This window comes from Mobula hypostoma, chromosome 9 (assembly GCF_963921235.1).
Source record: "Mobula hypostoma chromosome 9, sMobHyp1.1, whole genome shotgun sequence".
Classification (NCBI taxonomy): Eukaryota; Metazoa; Chordata; class Chondrichthyes; order Myliobatiformes; family Myliobatidae; genus Mobula; species Mobula hypostoma.
In genome coordinates, this window is record NC_086105.1 from 23,681,500 (window position 1) to 23,704,760 (window position 23,261).

Consider the following 23,261-nt stretch of genomic DNA (forward strand, 5'->3'; position numbering starts at 1 on the left):
AGCCATTTCAGCCCTGGGGAACAGCCTCTGACTATCCACACGATCAATGCCTCTCATTACCTTATACACCTCTATCAGGTCACCTCTCATCCTCCATCGCTCCAAGGAGAAAAGGCCGAGTTCACTCAACCTATTCTCATAACGCATGCTCTCCAATCCAGACAACATCCTTGTCAATCTCCTCTGCACCCTTTCTATGGTTTCCACGTCCTTCCTGTAGTGAGGCGACCAGAACTGAGCACAGTACTCCAAGTGGGCTCTGACCAGGGTCCTATGTAGCTGCAACATTACCTCTCGGCTCTTAAACTCAATCCCACGATTGATGAAGGCTAATGCAAAGTATGCCTTCTTAACCAAAGAGTCAACCTGCGTAGCAGTTTTGACTCGGACCCCAAGATCCCTCTGATCCTTCACACTGCCAAGAGTCTTACCACTAATGCTACGTTCTGCCATCATATTTGACCTACCAAAATGAACCATTTCACACTTATTTGGGTTGAACTCCATCTGCCACCTCTCAGCCCAGTTTTGCATTCTACCAATGTCCCATTGTAACCTCTGACAGCCCTCCACACTATCCACAACACCCCCAACCTTTGTGTCATCAGCAAATTTACTAACCCATCCCTCCACTTCCTCATCCAGGTCATTTATAAAAATCACAAAGAGTAGGGGTCCCAGAACAGATCCTTGAGGCACTCAGTGGTCACCGGCCTCCATGCAGAATATGCCCCATCTACAACCACTCTTTGCCTTCTGTCGGCAAGTCAGTTCTGGATCCACAAAGCAATGTACTCTTGAGTCAGTGAGTTAACTGTTGTGGTTATTGTCAGAACCCACACCAATAGACTATAAGACACACCACAAGTCTATAAGACATAGGAGCATAAGTAGGCCACTCGGCCCACTGAGTCTGCTCTGCTATTCGATCATGGCTGATTTATCTTCCCTTTCAATCCCATTCACCTGCCTTCTCCCTGTAACCTTTAATGTCCTGACTAATCAACAACCTATCAATCTCCATTTTAAGTATACCCCAATGATTTGGCTTCCACGGTCATCTGTAGCAAGAATTCCATGGAATCACCGCCCTCTAGCTAAAGAAATTCCTCCTCATCTTTGTTCTAAAGGGATATTCTTCTATTGGTCTTAGAATCTGCCACTATTGGAAACATCTTCTTCATGTCCACTCCATCTGGATGATTCAATATTTGATGGGTTTCTTTGAAATCCCCTTCATTCTTCTAAACTTCAGTGAGTACTGGCCCAGAAGTATCAAACACTGCTAATGTGTTAACCATTTCATAACTGGGATCATTCTCCTCTGGACGCTCTCCAATGCCAGCACATCCTTTCTTAGATTGAAGCCCAAAACTGCTCACAATACACCTAATGTGTTCCAACCAATATTTTATAAAGCCGCAGCATTATTTCCTTACTTTTATATTCTAGTCATCTTGAAATTAATGTTAATATTGCATACCCCTTCCTTACTACCAACTCAACCTGCAGGTTAATCTTTAGGAAGTCTTGACATGGCCTTCCAAAACCTATTTGCACCACTGATTTCTGAAATCACTCCCTGTTTAGTCAATAGTCTATGCCTGAATTCCTTCTTGCATGACCATGTACTTCCCTGTATTGTATTTCAATTGCCACTCTTTTGCCCATTCTCCTAATCTGTCCAAGTCTTTCTGCAGACTCCTTACTTCCATATTACCTACCCCTCCAACTATCTTTGTACCATCCATAAAATCTGCAGTTCAGGAGGACATTCAAAGCTTTCTTCGGAGAAATGATATTTAACAAGAGTGGTGCAGACAGCCTGAGAGATTGAACAAGATTGTTGCTTGTCTTTTTTTAACAATAAAACACTCTTCAACTACATGGAAAGCACACGACGACAGTGAGCCTATTAAACGGGGTCAGACTCCCACGGCCCACTTTTCATCAATCAAATTGCACTTCATTCTGTGAAGAGGGTGATAATAGCTTTATAGAGGCTCTTGATTTCTTAGCCAATCAACAAGCCACAACCAATGCAAAAATCATTAAATAGAAGTTAATTTTATTCAATTCTTTCACAAGTAATATATTGCACTCTTTACTTATTCAGCCATTACTGCAAATGCATGTGCAGGTAGATCGAACTATATCTTGAAGTTAAGCTCTAATTTAGTCCCGCTGGTGTCACTGTCTTGCTGCAAGGACTAATACAGAGATGCTGATGATATAGTTTGGTATTCTGGCTAATTGTGTCAATCCATGAGATAACTATTTTATCCTGCAACTTGATAAGTCTGTTATTCAACTGTACCAGCTTTGGCATTGAATTCCAGATGTTAACGGAAGGATCAACAGATCAGATTCAATGCCTTGGAAACAGCTGAAATTTACACCCTAGTTTCATCCCTGCTTCTCTTTCCTGTGATTTGATGCAAGAGAGCAGCTTTATGAGCCACCAGATGGCAGTCAGGAGAGTAAACAGGTTGATAGGTCTCCCTTCTTCAAGGGCAACAGTAAACTCATTGCACGTTTGGTTTTTGGCTTCCTGGTTAGCTTTACTGATCTTATATTTCTAGATTTTGTTTCTGATATGTTAAATGGGGATTGTGGCAATAAACACATTTTTAGGCCTTCTTTTTAGGTCTAATTTTCACCATGGATGTCCAGTTCCTATGCACCTCCATCCCTCACCAGGAAGGCCTGAAAGTTCTGTTTCTTTCTGGACACCAGACCAGACCAGTTCCCCTCCACCATCACTCTCCTCCATCTGGCAGAACTTGTCTTCACTCTCAATAATTTCTCCTTTGGCTCTTCCCACTTCCTTCAAAGAAAAGGGGCAGCCATGGGTACTTGCATGGGTCCCAGTTGTGCCTGCCTTTTTGGTGACTATGTGGAATAGTCACTGTTCCAAGGGTACACTGGTGTCACTCCCCAACTTTTCCTATGCTACATCAATGACTGCATTGGTGCTGCTTCCTGCACCTGTAAAGAGCTCCTCAACTTTGCCTCCAACTTCCACCCTACCCTCAAATTTACTTGGTCCATTCCAACACCTCCCTCCCCTCTCTAGATCTCTCTGTCTCTATCTCTGGAGATAGCTTATCCACTGATGTCTATTATAAACCCACTGACTCTCACATCTACCTGAACTATATGTCTTCCCACCCTGTTACTTCTTCCCACCCTTCTCACAAGTCCTTCATCTCTGCCTCATCTGCTCTCAGGATGAGACTTTTCATTCCAGAATGAAGGAGATGTCCTCCTTTTTCAAAGAAAGGAGCTTCCCTTCCTCCACCATCAACACTGCCCTCAACCGGATCTCTTCCATTTCACGCAATTCTTCCCTCACCCCATCCTTCCGCCACCCCACCAGGGATAGGGTTCCTCTTGTCCTCATCTACCACCCCACCAGCCTCCGGGTCCAGCACATAATTCTTCGTAACTTCCTCCAAAAAGATCCCACCACCAAGCACATCTTTCCCTCCTTCCCTCTTTCTGCTTTCCACAGAGATCATTCCCTATGTGACTTCCTTGTCCATTCGTCCCTCCCTACTGATTTCCCTCCTGGCAATTATCTTTGCAAGTGGAATGAGTGCTACACCTGCCCCTACACCTCCTCTCTCACTACTATTCAGAGCCCCAAACAGTCCTTCCAGGTGAGGCGACACTTCACCTGTGTGTCTGTTGGGGTCACCTTCTGTATCCGGTGCTCCTGGTGCGGCATCCTGTAAATCAGTGAGAACCAACATAGATTGGGAGATCGCTTTGCTGAACACCTATGCTCCATCCACCAGAAAAAGTGGGATCTCCCAGTGGCCAACCATTTTAATTCCACTTCCCATTCCCACTCTGATATGTCCATCCATGGCCTCCCCTACTATTGCAATGTGGCCACACTCAGGGTGGAGGAGCAACATCTTATATTCTGTCTGGGCAGCCTCCAACCTGACGGCATGAACATCAATTTCTTAAACTTCTGGTAATGCCGCCTCCATCCCCCCCACCCCAACCCTTCACCATTCCCCATTTCCTTTTCCCTTTCTCACCTTATCTCCTTACCTGCCCATCACCCCCCTCTGGTGCACCTCTCCCTTTTCTTTCTTCCATGGCCTTCTGTCCTCTCCTGTCAGATTCTCCCTTCTCCAGCCCTTTATTTCTTTCACCAATCAACTTCCCAGCTCTTTACTTCACCCCTACCCACCCACTCCCATGCTTCACCTCGTGCTTCTTCCTCCCCTGGCCTCCACCTTACAACTTTGATCCTCATATTACTTTTTTTTCAATATTTTTATTGATATTATATAAATTACATGAATACAAATAAAAAATTCATAAGGATACAAGTAAATAATATGAATTACATTACATTTAAATCACAGTAATATGATCACAGTATCCCATATTCCAAAACATCATGTATAAAAAAAGATTGAATTATGAAATGAAATAAAATAAAATAATTATATTTTATTTTAGAAAATCTACCCCCACTACCAAAATGAGCTGGTTGGTAAAAAAAAAGAAAAATACCTTACCATATGATATTATAATAATAATGGCTCAGATCCATACTTTAATAACAGTTCAAAGATTGTGAAAATAATTCAGAAAGGGTCCCCATAACATAAGAAAATCATATTTAGAACCAGAAATCGAACAATGGACCTCCTCTAGATCAAGGCACCCGCAAATTAGATGGCTTCAGTTTTGTAGTACTATCCTCAATAATACCAAACATGGCAGTCAAAGGATTGGGCTTAAAGCTGACATTGAAAAGTGCAGAAAAAGTTTGAAATACATCTTTTCAGAATTTTTCAAGGCTCGGACATGTCCAAAACATATGAATTAGTGTGGCCACTCCATTAGAACATCTATCACAGTAAGGGGAAATATCTGCATGGAAGCAGGAAAGCTTATCTTTAGACATATGAACTCTATGTAGCAATTTGAATTGTAATAAAGAATGATGAGCACATAATGATGAAGAATTAATCAATTTTAAAATAATCTTCCAGCTCTCATCAGATATGAAAATCTGTAAATCCTTTTCCCAGTGTCCTTAAATTTTGTCTAAAGAGGCCATTTTCAGCCCCAACAGTAGAACATAAATGTACGATATTGAACCGTTATCAAAGGGTTTCAGATTAAAAATTGTATCTATTATATTCTTATCTGGACTTGTAGGAAATGTAAGTAATTGAGATCTTAAAAAATCTCTAATCTGTAAGTATCGAAAAAAGTGAGTGTTGGAAAGGTTAAATTTCGTTGCAAGTTGCACAAAAGAAGAGAGATGCCCTCCATCAAACAAATCCTGAAATTGTTTAATAGCCTATCTATCCCATTCTTTAAAAGTTAAGTCAATTAAAGATGGTTTGAAAAAACAATTAGAAAATATGAGACTTGAGAGGGAGAATCTCAATAAACCAAAATGTTTTCTAAACTGTAACCAAATCCTCAATGTATGTTTAATCACCAAATTGTCAATTAGTTTATTTAAAGATAAAGGAAGCGAGGATCCAAGTAAAGAAATAATGGAAAATTTTATAACAGAGTTGACTTCCAAAGAAACCCATATAGGGCAATTCTCATGGTTAATGTAATATATCCAGAATGTACTATTACGTATATTAACTGCCCAATAATATAACCTAAAATTGGGTAAGGCAAATCCTCCGTTCTGTTTGGTTTTTTGAAGGTGAGCTTTATTTATACAAGGTTTTTTATTCTTCCATATACAGGAAGAAAGAATTCAATCCAAAGAGTCAAAAAAAGATTTAGGAATAAAAACAGGCACAGCTTGAAAAAGGTATATAAATTTAGATAAGATATTCATTTTAATAGAATTGATTCGGCCAATCAGTGATAAAGAGAGAGGCGACCAATTAGAAAGTGTTTTTTTAACATAATTCAATAAACTTAGAAAATTTTCCTTAAATAAATCTTTATAATTCTTAGTAATTGTTCCTCCTAAATACGTAAATTGTTTTCTTAAAATTTTAAAAGGAAGGTTAATTATCAGTTGGTAATAAATTGTTTAAAGGAAACAGTTCACTCTTCTGTAAATTTAATTTATATCCTGAGAACTGACTAAAATTAGTCAGTAAACGGAACACAAATGATAAGGAATAAGTCATCAGCATAGAGCGACACTTTATGAATAGTACCTCTCCTTAAAATACCAGTGATCTCTTTAGACTCTAGAAAAGCAATTGTTAAGGGTTCTAATACCAAATCAAAAAGCAGAGGGCTCAAAGGGCAACCTTGTCTAGTTCCACATTGGAGTTTAAAGGGTTTAGAATTCTGAAAATTAGTAAGGACCCGAGCAGAGGGAGGTAAAAAAAAATAATTTAATCCAATGAATAAAATTAGGTCCAAAATTAAATTTTTCTAAGGATGTAAATAGAAAGTTCCATTCAACTCTGTCAAAAGCCTTCTCCGCATCCAAAGATATCACACATTCCAATATTTCCTTAGATGGAGAGTGCATAACATTGAACAAATGCTGTATATTAAAATAGGAATATTGATTCTTAATAAAACCTGTCTGAACATCCGAAACTATAGAAGATATAATATTTTCAAGTCTGCGAGCCAACACTTTAGCTAAAATTTTAGTATCAAAATTGAGGAAAGAGATAGGTCTATACGAAGAACATTCAGTAGGACTCTTATTCTTTTTGAGAATGAGGGAAATGGAAGCTTCGTAAAAAGACTGCGGTAGTCCTCCTACCTTAAAGGAATCAGTAACGATAAAACATAAGTGTGGTATAAGCAAGGAGGGAAAAGCCTTATAAATCTTTCCAGAGGATCCATTGGGTCCTGGGGATTTCCCAGAATGCAATTCTCAAATAGCCTGAGCAATCTCCTCCTGGGAAATAGGTTGATCCAATTGCCTACAATCATCTATCGAAAGATTAGGAATATTTAATTGATCTAAAAAATTATTCATTGCAATATTATCATTGACAGAGTCAGAAATATACAATTTAGAATAAAATTCTCTAAGAGTGTCATAATTTCAAGGGGGACCATAAATATGCTTTGGTACCTGATCCTGAAACATCTAAGAGACGTATTGAAACTAAAATTAGTATGACCTTCTTTTAACGTATCTAATTGAAAGCCAACTAATTGAAAGTCAATTTTGTATTCACGGAGATAAAACTGGTAAGCTACTGCCTAATCAATTGAAGCCATTTTCAGCGAAGTGGCAAATTAAACAAATACGTAAAATTAATGGGGACATGACAACCCATATTTTTTATCCAGTCCTGCTGAAGGGTTTCAGCTCAAAACATTGACTACACACAAAAGTGTGCCTGGCCTACTGAGTTCCTCTGGCATTTTCTGTGCGTTGCTTAGATTTCCAGCATCTGCAGATTCTTTCATTTGTTTTTTTAAGCCTTGATTGTAACATTCCAAGTATTTCTTGGCATTCATTGATCGGTTCACTTGGAGCATGGAAAGGTGTAATAAAGATTCACTAGAACTTGATCGTGGAAGTTTTGAAGAGAAGCAAAGTGTTTTTTTCACTTGAATGGATAAAGTGCAGCAGCACTTCACATTATTGCAAGAGATTCTGGAAAGTAAATAACATTTATGAACTACATAGTACACTGGATTATCATCAATAAAGGAGTACTGTTGAAGTTGAGATACACTCCCCCCCCCAAAGTAATTTAGAAAATATGCTTTTTACTGTCAAAAACTAAGAGGAGGGCTATAAAACTGATTACTTCAGTGTGAAGCAGGGGTCCCCAACCTTTTTTATGTCATGGGCCCCTACCATTAACCCAAGGGGTCAGTGGACCCCTGGCATAAAGCTAATCTCATGAAATTTCATCCACTACTGAAATCACCTTAATGATATTTAAATTTCTGGAAATCAAGCTAAAAATCTACTCCCATAACACTTAAAACAAGACTGCTAATTGATAGGCAAAAGTTACAAAACTATGAAGTTGGGTGGGAGTGATACAAGAAAGAAGATTGGGTTCTTTGATTAACATATCTACATTGTCACATGTGTGTAAAAGAAACCTTTTTTCAGCCTGTGTTTCATTTGTTATGCATGACTAAGGCAGACTAACAACTCTCAATTTCACAACTTTTTCTTCAAGTTACAGGAAAATCATGGGAGTTCCATCAGGATGCTCATGTTGTAAATTATAAATGCAACAACAAACATTATTCTAACTTAAACTCTTGATCACAAACCTACAAAGCTAACTTGGCAGGAAAAAGCCAATGAAAATTACCTGTAACATAAGCCCATTTTAGAGTAACAGTTCTGATTTACAGGAACTCAAATCCGAACAGTTATATCCCACTGTTGAATTTCTTTAACTGGCCTCCAGTAAGATTTAACCTAGGATTGTTCTACCAAATGTAGGTCTATAGTTGGCTTCTAGCTCATTATAAGAGCAGCCAGGATTGATTGCTATCTTTGACCATTTCCAGTTGAGTGAAAACCAAGTTAAAGTGAGGGTTTGCTTTCCAAAATGAGTAAGTTTCAACTTCAAAATGGCTGCAAGGCTGGCCCAATGTTTTTTCAGCAAACACCTGCTCATTGCTTGGAAGTCCCAAAGCAACAACATTCAAATCACATTTATTAAAAACATAGAACATAGAAATTTACAGCACATTACAGGCCTTTCAGCCCACAACATTGTGCCAACCATGTAACCTACTCTAGAAACTGCCTAGAATTTCCCCAGCGCATAGCGCTCTATTTTTCTATGCTCCGTGTACCTATCTAAGAGGCTCTTAGGAGACTCTATTGTATCTGCTTCCAGCGCCCACCACTCTCTGTGTGGAAAACTTACCCCTGACATGTCCTCGGTACCTATTACCAAGCACCTTAAAACTATGCTCCTCATGTTAGCCATTTCAGCCCTGGGAAAAAGCCTCTGGCTATCCACATGATCAATGACCCTCATCATCTTATACACCTCTATCAGGTCACCTCTCATCCTCTGTCACTCCAAGGAGAAAAGGCCAAGTTCATCCAACCTATTCTCATAAGGTACGCCCTCCAAACCAGAGAACATCCTTGTAAATCTCCTCTGCACTCTCTCAATAGTGAGGTGACCAGAACTGAACACAGTACTCTAAGTAGGGTCTGACCAAGGTACATTACTGAAATAAATTGAGAATAAATTCCAATATAATTTTTTTACCCCAACTGCAGTTTTTACAAAATGCTTTTTACATGTGTTGGATTTTGATGTTTTTGATCCAAGGTTCATTTAGAAGTCAGGAAAGAGGCACAAAATTTGTTGCTTCATGATCATTTTATTGAGTTAATAAAACAAAGGGAAATTGAAACAGCCAGTGATAGGGGTTTACCACTTGAGACAAGAGGAAGAAACTAAAGATGGTACCTAGCATAAAATTGTTACTGTATTTTTATACTACTTAGATAAAGAAAATTCCATTCAAATGTGTAGATGAGACAACAAATTAGAAAGCATTGATTCGAATACTGTAGTACCAAGTCAACAAATAAGAAAGCACTTAAGTATTGCAGAATAAGGAAACTTCCAGAGCTTTCCAGAATTATACTTTGTATAACCACTAGAGGAACTTAAACTGTTATGTGGAAGTTGGAATTATAGAAAGTAGTTATTTGTATATAAGTAATTATGTAAAATACAAACAGATAATCAATTGTTAAACTGCAAAGAAAATGACAATTAAACAAATAAACTCTACTTAGGCTTCCAGCCGAGTACAGGTATTGATTTTCACCAATGTTTCAAATACAAACTCAGCCATCTTCATCAGGGTTGATGCCTGGGCAAGTCTAGTCTGGTGGTTTTTATACCCCAGTGTTCTGTCCTTTCTGATTGGTTAGCCCTCATCCAATCAGGTTTCCACTCTCCCATCTTGTTTACAATCAAATTCCAGTTCTTACTTAGAGGGAGACCTTCATCTTCTTTAAAGTCCTTTTCCTCTGGTTTTATTTCAATTGCTTCCTTTACCAGGTGGTCCCAAAAGCCATTGGCGTGGCACAGAAGTTTGGTGCTGTCAAAATCAATTCTATGGCCATTGTGAACAGAGTGTTCTGCTAATGCCAATCTCTCCAGGTAACCCAAACGGATACTCCTCCTGTGCAACACCACCTGGGACTCAGTTTGGCTGGCATTTACAGCATTCCCAGTGAATGCCGAGCAGCATACATTGGCCAGAGGTTGAAACCCACATCAAAGAGTGATGTAAATAGAGGATTTACTTTGGTGCAGAAAATGGACTAAAATTGTCGGACATTGAATCAGAACCAGAATGAGACTTATTATCATGAACATAAGTTGTGAAAAATATCGTTTTATAGTAGCTGTACAGTGTAAAAACATAAAATTTACTATAAATTACAGTAAGAAATATCATAGAACAAAATAGCGAGCTAGTGTTCACCAACGGTTCAGAAATCTAATGGCGGAGAAGAAACTGTTCCTAAACCATTAATTGTAGAGATAAAGCACAGAAAAAGGTCTATCAACCCATTAAGTCAATGCCAACCATCAAACACCCATTTACAGTAAACCTACACTGATCCCACTTTATCCTCCCTGCATTCCCATCTGTGCCACTAAGTTCTACCACTTACCTACACATCAGGGACAATTTACAGTGGTCAATTAACAGCGGCAGTTTCAAGGATTTTTACAGTGGCCAATCAAATTCCTGATCTACACATTTTTGGCATGCAGGAGGAAACCCTCAGAGTTACAGGATGAATGTCCAAACTTGGCCACACACACACACACAGCACTGACGATCATGATTTAACAGAGGTCACTGGAGCTGAGAAGCAGTGGCTCTGTCATCTATACCACTGTGCTGCCCGTGATTGCATGTGGAAAACTCTGAAAGGCAACTCGTGTCTATCTGAACCTTAAATTATTGTTTTTAAAGAAGGAATCTGATTATGTTCCACATAAGGAATAATCTGCTGTTAGAACTCAGCATTTGTGGAGGGGGAAGGAATTGTCAATGTTTCAGGTTGCATCAGGACCCAAAACGTCAGCCTTTCCACCTTTACAGATGCTGCTTGACATACTGAGTTCCCCAGCAAGTTGCTTGTTACTCCAGGTTCCAGTGCCTGCAGTCTCCTGTATCTCCACTTGATAATCAGTTGACAAAAATATAAAGACTTAAAATTAGAGGCAATCCATTAGCTGGAACAAAGAATAAGTTTTCAGCTAGGAAACAATAAAACAGGCATCTAAGTTGGCAGACTATGACAAATAGCATCCTTGAGGGGTCTGTACTGGTCTCTCAAATTTTTCATCATACTTAAACAAGATTTGGATGATGGAACATGATTCCCTATATCTAAGTTTGTTGACAAGGTTATTAATTGGATCATAAGAATGCAAAGAGATTTGATAGGATTAATGAGTGGGCAAAACAATGACAGATGAAATCCAGTGCGGAATATTCTGGAATATTCATACATGAGGATATTTTCCAAGGGGAAGAAGCTTGAAACTGTGAATGATAAATAATATTTTAGGTTTGAGGTAAAGAAAGCCTTAAAAGTTGGAAAATGGGTAAAGGAAAATATTGAAAGCCTAACAGTAGGATGGGTTTTATCTTAAATGAGCTAGAATACAAAGAGGTAGAAGTTCTACTAAAACTATGCACCAACATTAGCTGGCCCCACCAGGCATGACACGTTGACATCTAGGCTCTGCATCTGAAGGCACACACCAGTAATTCACCAGAATGATACACCAGCAAAAAAAGTACGGTTACAAGGACAAGTTCTATCAGCTTGCCTTGCATTTCTATGAACACTGAAGGTTAGAGTGATCTAATTGAGCTACCTCATTAGACTAATATATTAAGGGAGTTGATAGGATAGATTAAGGCAGTATCTCTTCAAATGGGGGAGTCAGTAAAGGTGTCATCACCAATATTATTTCAGCCGTGAAATTAGGATACATTTCTTCACAAATAAATCTATGTAAAGTATCCCATTGCAAATTACCCCCACACCAATAAAGCTGTAATGTCAATTCAGTAGAAAATGTTAAAACTGAAATTTAATAAGGTTTAGTTGGCAAGGATATCACAGATTTTGAAATGAAGGCGAGTGGATGGAACTAGAACACGAGTAACCCATGATTAATTAAATAGCCCATCAGGTACTAGGTGGGTGAATAACCAACTGAAGTCTCTCTGTTACAGTTTGTCAAGATAACTCATTTAGTGTAATACCTGGTTACTTACACAACCTAGCCAAGCGGCAAGTAAAATGTGTCGTTTACTCTGTGCTTTCCATTCTGCCCTCTGAAAGGACAAGCAGACCTAATGATGTGGCTCTAAATAAATGCAGCAAGAGATCCATTATGATGATCATTTTGGCTTGATGTTTGGGAACCCCTGCTGTAGAGGTTGGGGATTCTACTTACCAGAGTAACTGGAGAGCTCAATAGGACATCTGCTTATGCCAGTTAAATTGTTCCATTTCCCCTTTCATGATTACTAACCATTAACCAGCAACTGCATTTTCAACTTCTTTCCCTCAAAGGCAGCTAGAATTTTCTCCACATGGGAAAATCATGCAAGATTACATAAATGGTGTTAAGTAACATACCCCACAGAAATCAAAATGGTCAGGTTTCTATTTAACCAGCAGGAGGACATTGATGGTGTTCCCTGCCATCAAAATAATAAACAGGAATTTTCGACAGCGCTTGTACATACTTCACAATATTCAATCTGCAAAATCCTGCTACAATCGCAGCATTCAGTCAATCGAGTATAAAATGATTATGTATGTCCAGTGTATAGCCAGAGTCATAGGAATCCCAACATAAACATACTTGATAAAATATCTTGGATAAGTAATACATGTATATAGAAATTTATTGGCTTATTTATTTGACAAACTGTTCCAAAAACAATCAACCAATGCAAATATGTATTTGACATGGAAATGAATGTATATAGTCTCTTAGAACACAATTCATTTGGCTAATATCAATTAATGTGGAAATAAAACGCAGGAGACAGAACAGACCCTCTTAATTATCTAGAAAAAGCACTAAAATTTTCAAGAGGCAGAATTTTATCCCTTACATGTTTCTTTGAACTTTGAAACATTAATTTCTTCAGTTAGAGTATTATTTGCCATCTATTTTGAGTTACATATACTTTCTATGTGTTTTTGAGGCATCTATTAAGATATTAGAATTATATTCCTCAATGGGACCAATTGCTGAGGTATACCTTCATTGAAGTTACATCATTATTATTTTCTTCAATAAAAATTGGCTGCAAGTATTTTTCATTGGTGGGGTCTTAAATACATTTCAATTTATTTGGAATTACATTAAGTGTCGTCCTTGCTTCCGTGCAGCACTGTAATTTCAGTAGACAACCAAGATAGTCGCCTCAGAAATAATGCTGCTTCCACTGAAATGGAGAGATAGCTTTCCCAAATTGTTCTGGATCTTCCATGATACTTTCAGTTAAGATTTGAATTCCTCACTTGAATTCTTATTTAAATTCCTCTAAAAATAAATCAGCTTTCATAGGCAGATCTTTCTCTCCATGGTCCTGTATAGCATTACAAGTAGAACAAATTTAATGCAGTATGTTCTGTTCTGGTAGTTAAAACATAAGATAAATATTCAACTGCAGATGTTGGAAAGGTCAATCAGTTGATTCCTAAGGGATGATTTTTCTGAATGATGTACATGAGAGAGTTCAGTTCCTGGATGTGAAGCAGAGGAATGTGCTACCTTGCCTCCATTTCTTTGTATCACTCCAAGATGTTGTCATTTCTCCCAGGATTGTGATGGAGTGCAGGAAGGTGTCAAATCCGTAGTGTGGTTTATCACAAAGAACTGAACAACTAACAGGTAGGATATACAAGTCAGAGGCTCACATTATGGAAAAGATGAACCAAGAAAATTAGTTCAAACAAAAAGCTAGATAGAAAATTGTAACAACAGGAATTCTGCAGATGCTGGAAATTCAAGCAACACACATCAAAGTTGCTGGTGAACGCAGCAGGCCAGGCAGCATCTCTAGGAAGAGGTACAGTCGACGTTTCAGGCCGAGACCCTTCGTCAGGACTAACTGAAGGAAGAGTTAGTCAGAGATTTGAAAGTGGGAGGGGGAGGGGGAGATCCAAAATGATAGGAGAAGACAGGAGGGGGAGGGATGGAGCCAAGAGCTTCTCCTATTATTTTGGATCTCCCCCTCCCCCTCCCCCTCTCAAATCTCTTACTAACTCTTCCTTCAGTTAGTCCTGACGAAGGGTCTCGGCCTGAAACGTCGACTGTACCTCTTCCTAGAGATGCTGCCTGGCCTGCTGCGTTCACCAGCAACTTTGATGTGTGTTGATAGAAAATTATTAAAGTTTGTATGGATTTGGGTATAGCAACAAAAGTGAAATTCCTGGAATCATTGTGACCTTCCAAATAGATGTTCTGTTACTGGATTATAGAGCCATAGTCATAGAACACTACAGCACAGAAACAGGCCCTTCAGCCCAACTAGTCCATGCCAAACTATTAATCTGTCAAGTCCCATCGACCTGCACCTGGACCATAACCCTCCATACCCCTCCCCTCTATGTACTTAAAATGTTGCAATCGACCGGGTATCCACCACTTGTGCTGACAGCTCATTCGCTCCACACTCTCACCACGCTGTGGGTAAAGAAGTTCCCCCTCATAGTTCCCTTAGACAGTTCACCTTTCAACCTTAACCCATGATCCCCAGTTCTAGTCTCACCGAACCTCAATGGTAAAACCTGCTTTCATTTACCCTATCTATATCCTTCATAATTTTGTAACCCATTATCAAATCTCCCCTCATTCTTTTATGCTCTAGGGAATACAGTTCTAACCTAATCAACCTTCCTCTATAACTCAAGTCCGAGTCCTGGAAACATCCCTGTAAATTTTCTCTGTACTCTTTCAATCTTATTGATATCTTTCCTTTAGGTAGGTAACCAAAACTGCACACAATACTCCAAATTAGTCCTCACTAACATCTTATACAACTTCAACATTTCTGCACTCAATAATTTATGAAGGACAATATTTCAAAAGCTTTCTTTACGACCCTCTCTACCTGTGACTATCACTTTCAATGAATTATGGATCTGTATTCCCAGATCTCTCTATTCTACCACAGAGCCTTACCGCTCACCGTGTAAAACCCACCTTGGTTGATCCTCCCAAAGTGCCATACTTCACACTTGTCTGCATTAAATTCCATCTGCCATTTTCCAGCTGGTCCAGATCCTGATGCAAGCTTTGATAGTCTTCCTCACTGTCCACTATATCCCCAATTTCAGTGTCATCCACAAATCTGCAGATCCAATTAACCATATTATCATCCAGAACATTGATACAGATGACGAACAACAATGGACCCAGCACCAATTCCTGCAGCTCATGACAAGTCACAGGCCCCAAGAGAGGCAATCATTTACTACCACTCTCTGGCTCCTCCCACAAAGCCAAAGTCTAATCCAATTTACTATCTCATCTTGAATGACAAGCAACCAAACCTTCTTCACCAGCCTCCCATGTGAGACCTTGCAAAATCCTTTCTAAAGTTGAAGTAGACAACATCCACTATGCTGCCTTCATCAACTTTCCTGGTAACTTCCTCAAAAAACTATACGATTGGTTTGACACAACCTAGCATACACAAAGCCACATTGACAATCAGTCCATGTCTATGCAAATACTCATTGATTCAGTCTCTTAGAATACCTTACAATAATTTTCCCACTATTGATGTCGGGCTCATTGGCCCATAAGTTCATAGCTTATTCTTAAACAATGGAACAACATTAGCTACCCTCCAATCCTCCGGTAAAAAGTATGTTTTAAATATCTGTTAGAGATCCTGCAATTTCTGCACTAGCCTTCCACAGGGTCAAATGGAACACCTTTTCAGGTCCTGGAGATTTATCCAGCTGAATTTTCCCCAAGACAGCAAACACCTCCTCCTCCTCCGTAATCTGAATAGGCTCCACGACTTCACTGCTGCTTTACCTCACTTCTATAAACTCTCTGTCTGTTTCCCGAGTAAATATAGATGTAAAACATCCATTTAAGATCTCCTCCATCTCTTTCAGATCCACACATAGATTACCACTCCGATCTTCCAGAGCACCAATTTTATCCTTTACTCTCCCTTTGCTCTTAATATACAATATCTGAAGCCCTTAGGATTTTCCTTCACCTTGTCTGCTAGTGCAACCTCATGTCTTCATTCAGCCCTCCTGATTTCCTTCTGAAGTGTTATCTTGCATTTCTTATACTCCTGTATAAGGATTGTTGCTGAAGTCCCATTATATCCCAAGGAACTGATTGGCAATGATTTATCAATCCTATTTCCATCAGAAATGAATGTTTTTATTTATATCATGTACTTTGCAGAATCACATTTCATTATTACCAGTACTGTATGTGAAACATACCAGAATTAATTGTGGTTCCGTGACAAGTATAAAGCACAGAACAATGCCATAATACGCAACGCAATAGAAGCCGACAATTTACAAGACAATAGAGCAAACAGCCATGGGCAATCAACAACTAGCAGAACGGTCACATGCACAAACATCAATAACCAAACTTAAATAATTATGACCATATGAGCAGACTCAATAATTATCAACAGAACAAGGAGAGCAGGAAAGACCATTGAACAGATGTTGTGTAGGGATAGTCAGGGTATTACACCACAGTGGCTTTTGTTGAGAAGCTGGACGGCTACAGGGAAGAAGCTTTGGAGATGGTGTGGTCCTGATGGCGAAGGACTTGTAGTGTCTCCCGAATGGCAATTTAGTAAGGAGGTGACTGATAGGGTGTGCGGAGTCAACAGTAATTTTTTCACCTCTTTTCTTCGCTCTGGCGATGAACGGGTATTTTAATGTCAATAGCTGACAGCCAATGATCTCGTCTGCTGAGCGAACCATTCGCTGCAACCAGTGTTGGAAAGGGAGGAGGCAGCGAGAAACCAAACGGTGATACAGGTGTCACAACACTCTCAGTGACTACTCATTCAAACTACTCCTAACCCACCCGAAGCAATGTCTACATACCCTACCTACACAGGGACTCGTCGGCCACCTCAAAAAGAGAGTGGAAGTAAAGTCATCCTCAGCACGCGGTCTAGGCCAAAATGAATGTGAAGAAAATAAGTAATACATCGCCAACAAAAGCAAAGTTGCTTACTATCTAGTGTCATGCGAAAGATCAGCTGCATCGAAGAATACTTTGTCCTTCAGATGAAAGTTTAAACTCCTAGACAGAAGAACCGGCTCCGCCGATTCGATGCTGTGGGTGATAATCCCGGATTCCAAACCACTGCCCATGCGTCGTTAGAATTACAGACAACCCCGGCTGGAGAACTGCACACAATATAAATGCTCCTCCCGACCTATGGTAGGAGCTATTGTTCATCATTGATGACAGGAATGAACAAAAAAAGCACAGTTTCCTTTACATAAATAACTACTATTTAACAGTTTTATTAAATAGTGCGAGACTAGTTGCTGGTTCTATGTTTTTTTATGGGGAGGCAACAGGTTGGTTCGATTGTCCATGTCGATGGTTGAATGTGTATATTGCAGGAATGTTTACTCAATAAGAGGGCAAAATGAAAAGCGTGAGTGTTATAACACAAACTGAACATAACATAAAGGATTTTAGCGCCGCGGCTCGCCGCTCCGGTCACGCTACCACCTTTGAATGGAAGCAACGCCCCGCAGTTGAGGGCGGAAGTTGAGTGTGATCATCTGATAGAAGGAGATCAAGTGATCAGGCTGTCACATGCAACATGGCTTCCTGGTGGAGATTGCAGTTGGTGTTGGTGCTGGTCACGTTGCTGGCGGCCGTCCCGGGAGCCGAGGCTCTGGACGGAGGGGACGCGGTGGCGCTGCTGCTGGGACTGGCGCTCAGCACGGTGGGGCTGTGCGCCTGCCTGGGCTGGTACGCCCGCAGGAGGAACGGGCAGCTGTGAGCCGAGCCGAGCCAAAGAGATGCAAGTGTCGCCGCGGCCGGGTCCCCAGAGCAACCGGTTCATCGAAACCCCGAGAGAGATGGGAGGGGGTCGCCGGCGTGCCGAGCTTCCTCGCCGGGACGCTGCGGGGGACTCGCCCCATTCATTTTCCCGGCTGCTGCACTCCTGAACCGGCCACATGGGCGTCTCTGCAAGGCGACAACTTTTGGATCTCTCTGACCCTCCACCCTCCCTAAAGTCCCGAGACCGTGCTATTGACCAGGTGTGCTGGCTCGCAGTCCTTCAAAGTGACGTTTAAAAGTTTCTCAAAGGCCGAATTGGAGCAGAAACTAAATTACAACGCGGAAGTGCTCGTCCTGGCTTCAGTTTTTCCGCTACCCGCAGGAACACGCACTGCTTCTGACGAGAAGCTGGGACTTTTACACCTAAGGATCTTTGCGCAAAACGTTCAGTAATCTATCTCGCCAGGGTAAAAGTTGGACATGTGTTCGAGTGGAACTGTTACGTTTCGGTTATTGAAACCCCCCCACCTTAGTTTGAATATTGCCACCTGGTGTCGCAAAAACCCAGTGTTTGCGATAACGTTTCACTTCTGTTCATTTGCAGTCTTTTTGTTCCACGCTTCCTTGTAGGCTTAGTTTTTGCATTGCTGTCAGTTGTACAAAGAAACGGTGAGATCAGTCTTCAACCAGTGGATTTCTTTAGTGACTAGAGTAGTTAATACTATGCGATTTGTATGAATCTGCCTTTTTTGTGAAGGTAGCACAACGTATCAACTTTTGGTGTGTTTCTTTGAAGAATTGGTTTTAAAACGTGTTCATTAATCACTTAATTGTTTGGCGGGCATCAACTTGTTACTACAGCTGCCCGTTCTATAAATTCGGATGATATAAATTTGTTTATATAGCTCTTGTATTTTTATAATTGTGATAGTGAACATTTTAAACAGCAAGAGAGGAATCCAGATCAGAATTCCTGTAGATTTAAAACAAGCTTCTGGACCATGGGATAAGTCGGCATTTTAGGTTGTGACCCTGCATTAGGACCTGAAAAATTGAGTATCCCATTGCCTCCACAGATGCTGACTGACCTGCTGAGTTCCTGCAGCAGTATTTTTTTGTTCCGGATTCCAGCACCTACAATCTGTTGTTTCCCCTGTGATTTTGATGCAGCTACCTCTTAAGTCAGGTGTTCCCAACTTTTTAATGCCATGGAAACCTATTATTAACCTGGGTCCATGTCACCAGGTTGAGAACCCATGTCTTAAATTGTGTGGCTTAAAACCAGCCCCAGGCTTAAGTTTGTACAGGCTACAGCACAGGTTAACTGACATTTTGCCACTTGCCAACAGCAGAGTACACTGTTGCAAAGCCAACTTAAAATGTGTACCACATCCAATAATCACTGTTATGTATTGAAACATGACAGGCTGAGTTGAACCCAAGATAATATGCAACAAGGTTTTGAAACTTTCAACTGATATCAAACTATTTCAATCATCTGTGTTTGCCAAGCTATATTTTTCAGAAAAGACCATGCCCTGTGAACCAGCTTCAAATGGAGTTTGCTGTGATTGTTAATTAGGGTGAGGCAGGCTACAACACTACCTGGAGCTTGGTTATAAGAAGAATAGTTATACATACTACATTGGGCCTTCATATGATAATTTATTTCCCTAATTAGCATTTGCATAGTGTTTGTTTCAAGCTTTGCTTTCAGAATCTATTAAATGTGATAATTACTCAATTAGAAATTGAAGATTACCTATTTGCAAAGATACAGATGATTGAAAACTTTGGCAATGTGAAGTTTTCTTATTGACCCCACTTTCCATTGAATCTACTTGCAGCTTGTAAACTTCCTGTTCTTTAAGTCTCAAACACCTATACTAGTAGTTTTCATATCCTGAATTATTTTCATGATCTAGTCCATTAATTTTATGCGTAATATGCACACAAGATTGTTGTGGAATATGTGCGAGTCAAGTAATTGTATTAGTGTTACCAATGCTAATTTTATGAACTTATCAATGCATATCTATATTAAAGTCTTGTATACTTAGTCATATAGAGAACAGCATTGATAAAGTCATATTTTGCATTTGTCAACCATTCGTCCTTCAATAAGTACTCCATTTGATAACAGCCGCAAGGAATATTTTGGTTCATTTACTGTGATACATTATCCTTGTATCAATGGAATAGAAATGTCTAAGACAAGTACTGTAATAAAATGTAATTGGATGTACATTCAATATATTAATAGCTTGTGGTGTGCATTGGCCTCTTGCACCTTCTTATCTGCCTTTATTCTCTTCTCAAATTCAGGATAATTAATCTCTTGAAGTCTTGTGATGTTACTTGTTAGAAATAAAATGCATTAACTTAAGACCACAAACAATAAAATAGAAGCAGATGTAGGCTATTTGGCTACTGCCTGCTCATCACTCAATAAAATAATGGCTCAACTTTTGCAAGGTTATTGTAGTAAATTAGAAACTTCTGTAGATGGCCATTGTGCTGGTCATATCTTCACAGCCTGACAATCTTTCTGTTGGAAAAATTCTGGCATTGTGTTTTGAAGCTAATTTTCATGTAAATTTCAAATCAGTTCAAGAATATGCAGTAGTTGCTATTTGAAGTATATACCTTGAATCAATTTAGGGATAGGGTAAGTTGAGGTATAGACTGACCATTGTTGAGTTAAATGATTTAATGGTTGAAGGCCACTATCTCCATGATTTTTATTCCATTCCTGTCAGTATTGTGCCACTTGATTCTATAAATAACTATTAGTTCAGAATTATCAGCTCACCTGTTGTTGAGAATTTTGTAGTCCCTGGTGTCTGCCAGAAGGTATGTGACATTTTGCACTTTCAATCTATCTGAAAACAGATTGAGCAAATATTTAGTTAACTGGGACTAGATACAGATCATTAAGTTGCTCTGTTTCGCAAATAAACATTTAGACATTGAATATGTTTACTGCACAGTTGTGATAATGGTACACTGCTCTCTCATCTTATTGCTAGGCTTAAACAAAATGAGTTAGAAATAATTCTTCTCTGTACTCCCAATTGTCTTAATGCTCTTTGATTGACAGTCCATCTTTCTTTCTGTAAGAGAAAGACAGAAAAGCACAGTCAAGCAAGAGGGTCAAAAAGTAAATGCTGGAAAGCAATGCGGGGAGCAATCAAATGTCAAGAACCTACAGAACCAGTACACCTCGCTGATGAAGGGAATAGCTGTTACCTGTAAATATAAACCTCATTGCATCATCAACGTACCTCTAACCTTCAGGAAGATGATAGTTTCAAATTTGGGACTTGATAAGTGGGGGGGGGGGAGTCAAAATTGGTTGCTCAAAACTAAGCAATACTAGAAAACAATAGATTTAGTAGTTAGTCTTAATCGTGCATGAAATTGGTCTTGTGAAGTATGAGCCACATAATGTGGCTAAAATTGCATATGTTGTGTGGAGGAGGGATGAGCATTTTTGTAATTGTGTGTTGATGCATTTCTTAATTTGTTTGCACGACTCATTTTCTCAATTTGCACATAATAGAAATGTTTTTTTCCCAAGTATCAGTAAAATCTATAAGATCTTTCCTAATCTTTTGCCTAATATGTACTTGCAATCTGGTTGCTTGTTTACTCATCCACTGTTTAATGACGTGTTTCAATCTAGTGTCACTGGCTGTGTTCTCAGTATTCTTTCTATTACCCTCTGTTAATACTGTATGTATAGCTTCAAAGGTTCTTCCACAATTAATTTGACTTTTTTTGTTTTCTCCATGCTGAAAACAAAGGATTCTGTTCACTAGCCACTCTCAGTACTGACTTTATTTTTGGTAGCTAAAGACACTTTGCTTCTAATTATATCCATCTTGTACAGCTATCTGATTATAAGTGTGGTCTCTGTAGTCAGTTTGAAGCATGAGAGGTGCAATAGCTAGATTAGCTTGATCAGCTCAGTTAATTATACTAGCAAACGACAAAGGGCAAGATAGTTGTGATGGTTGGAGTGCCAATATTAAAGACTACATTTCCCCTGTCAGTAATATACAGGACAAGAGAAGTTTCATGCTACCTCAGATGACCAAGGTCAGTTTGTATGTTAACAACTGCTTTACTAAAGTGTTCATTCACTTGAATAGAGTAATTTCAAAGCTACAAATCCAATTTTGGGCCTCCATTAAGCACTATGGTCCTTCAATCTTTTAATTGCATTTGATCATAACGTGTAACATTGTGGCCTGGATACTGTCACGTGAGTACAGCAGTGTTACAGGGTGTTTGGTCTGTGATATCTGCTGAACACAATGCAAATTTAAACTAATCTAATATGTATGCCATTGTCTGTATCCTGCAGGCCTCTCCCCAACTGTGTTCCTGTTATCTCCTTCGGGTGCTCCTCCCCTTTCGCTTTCTTCCATGGCCTTCAGTCCTCGCCTATCAGATTCCCCCTTCTCCAGCCCTTTATCTCTTCACTTGACTTCCTAGATCTTCACCTCACCCCTACACACCTCCCAGTTTCACCTATCACCTACTATGTGGTATTTCTTCATTTTCCCCCCCCCCCCCACCTTCTTACTCTGCCTTCCCATCTTTTTTTTTCTCCAGTTCCAATAAAGGGTCTTGGCCCAAAACATTGGCTGTTTACTCTTTTCTATAGAGGCTGCCTGGGTTGCTGAGTTCCTCCAGCATTTTGTGTGTGTGCGTGTTTTGCTTTGGATTTACAGCATCTGCAGATTTTGTTTTGTTTTTGTTCCTGTCTAACTGCTTCCACCATTTTCCCTGAACGTATGCTCAGTTTTTAACTCTATAATCTCCTTTTAAATTTTCTCCCTCACTTTAAATTTATGTCCTCCAGATTCTGACAGTTCCACACTGGGGGAAAAAGACTCTGTTTGCCCCATTTTTGCCTTTGTCCTTATGTACTATCAGGTTGCTCCTTAGCCTCTGTTGCTCCAGATGAAATAATCCAAGCTTGATTTAATTAGTTCATGTATGTTAAAGATTAGCTTTATTTGTCACATGTACATCAAAACATACAGTGAAGTGCAGGGGGCAGCATACAAGTGTTGCCTTACTTCCAACTCCAACAGAGCATGCCCACAGCTTACTAACCCCTAAATACAAGGGCTAAAAGGTAGCCTGGCTGTGGTGTTGAATTTGCTCCAGAACTAGCTACGGCTTTTATTAAGCAGCTCTTGTTACCTGCAACATTGGCATCTACCCAAAAATATG

At 39.6% G+C, this 23,261-nt stretch overlaps 2 protein-coding genes across 2 annotated transcripts in view; one reads left to right on the plus strand and one right to left on the minus strand.

Annotated features, from left to right (window-relative positions):
* LOC134352228 (uncharacterized) overlaps positions 1-17,392 on the minus strand; it is a 224,394-nt gene extending 207,002 nt beyond the window's left edge. The window contains exon 1 of the mRNA XM_063059522.1: positions 17,226-17,392. Coding sequence (XP_062915592.1) covers positions 17,226-17,256 — 31 coding nt within the window. The 5' untranslated portion in view covers positions 17,257-17,392. The remainder of the gene's footprint in view (positions 1-17,225) is intronic.
* Positions 17,393-17,785: 393 nt separating this feature from the next.
* Positions 17,786-21,330, plus strand: LOC134351565 (small integral membrane protein 30-like). Its single transcript, XM_063057880.1, has one exon. It carries the CDS (start codon positions 17,830-17,832, stop codon positions 18,010-18,012), a length of 183 nt encoding a protein of 60 aa, XP_062913950.1. The 5' UTR covers positions 17,786-17,829; the 3' UTR covers positions 18,013-21,330.
* The last annotated feature ends 1,931 nt before the right edge of the window (positions 21,331-23,261 follow it).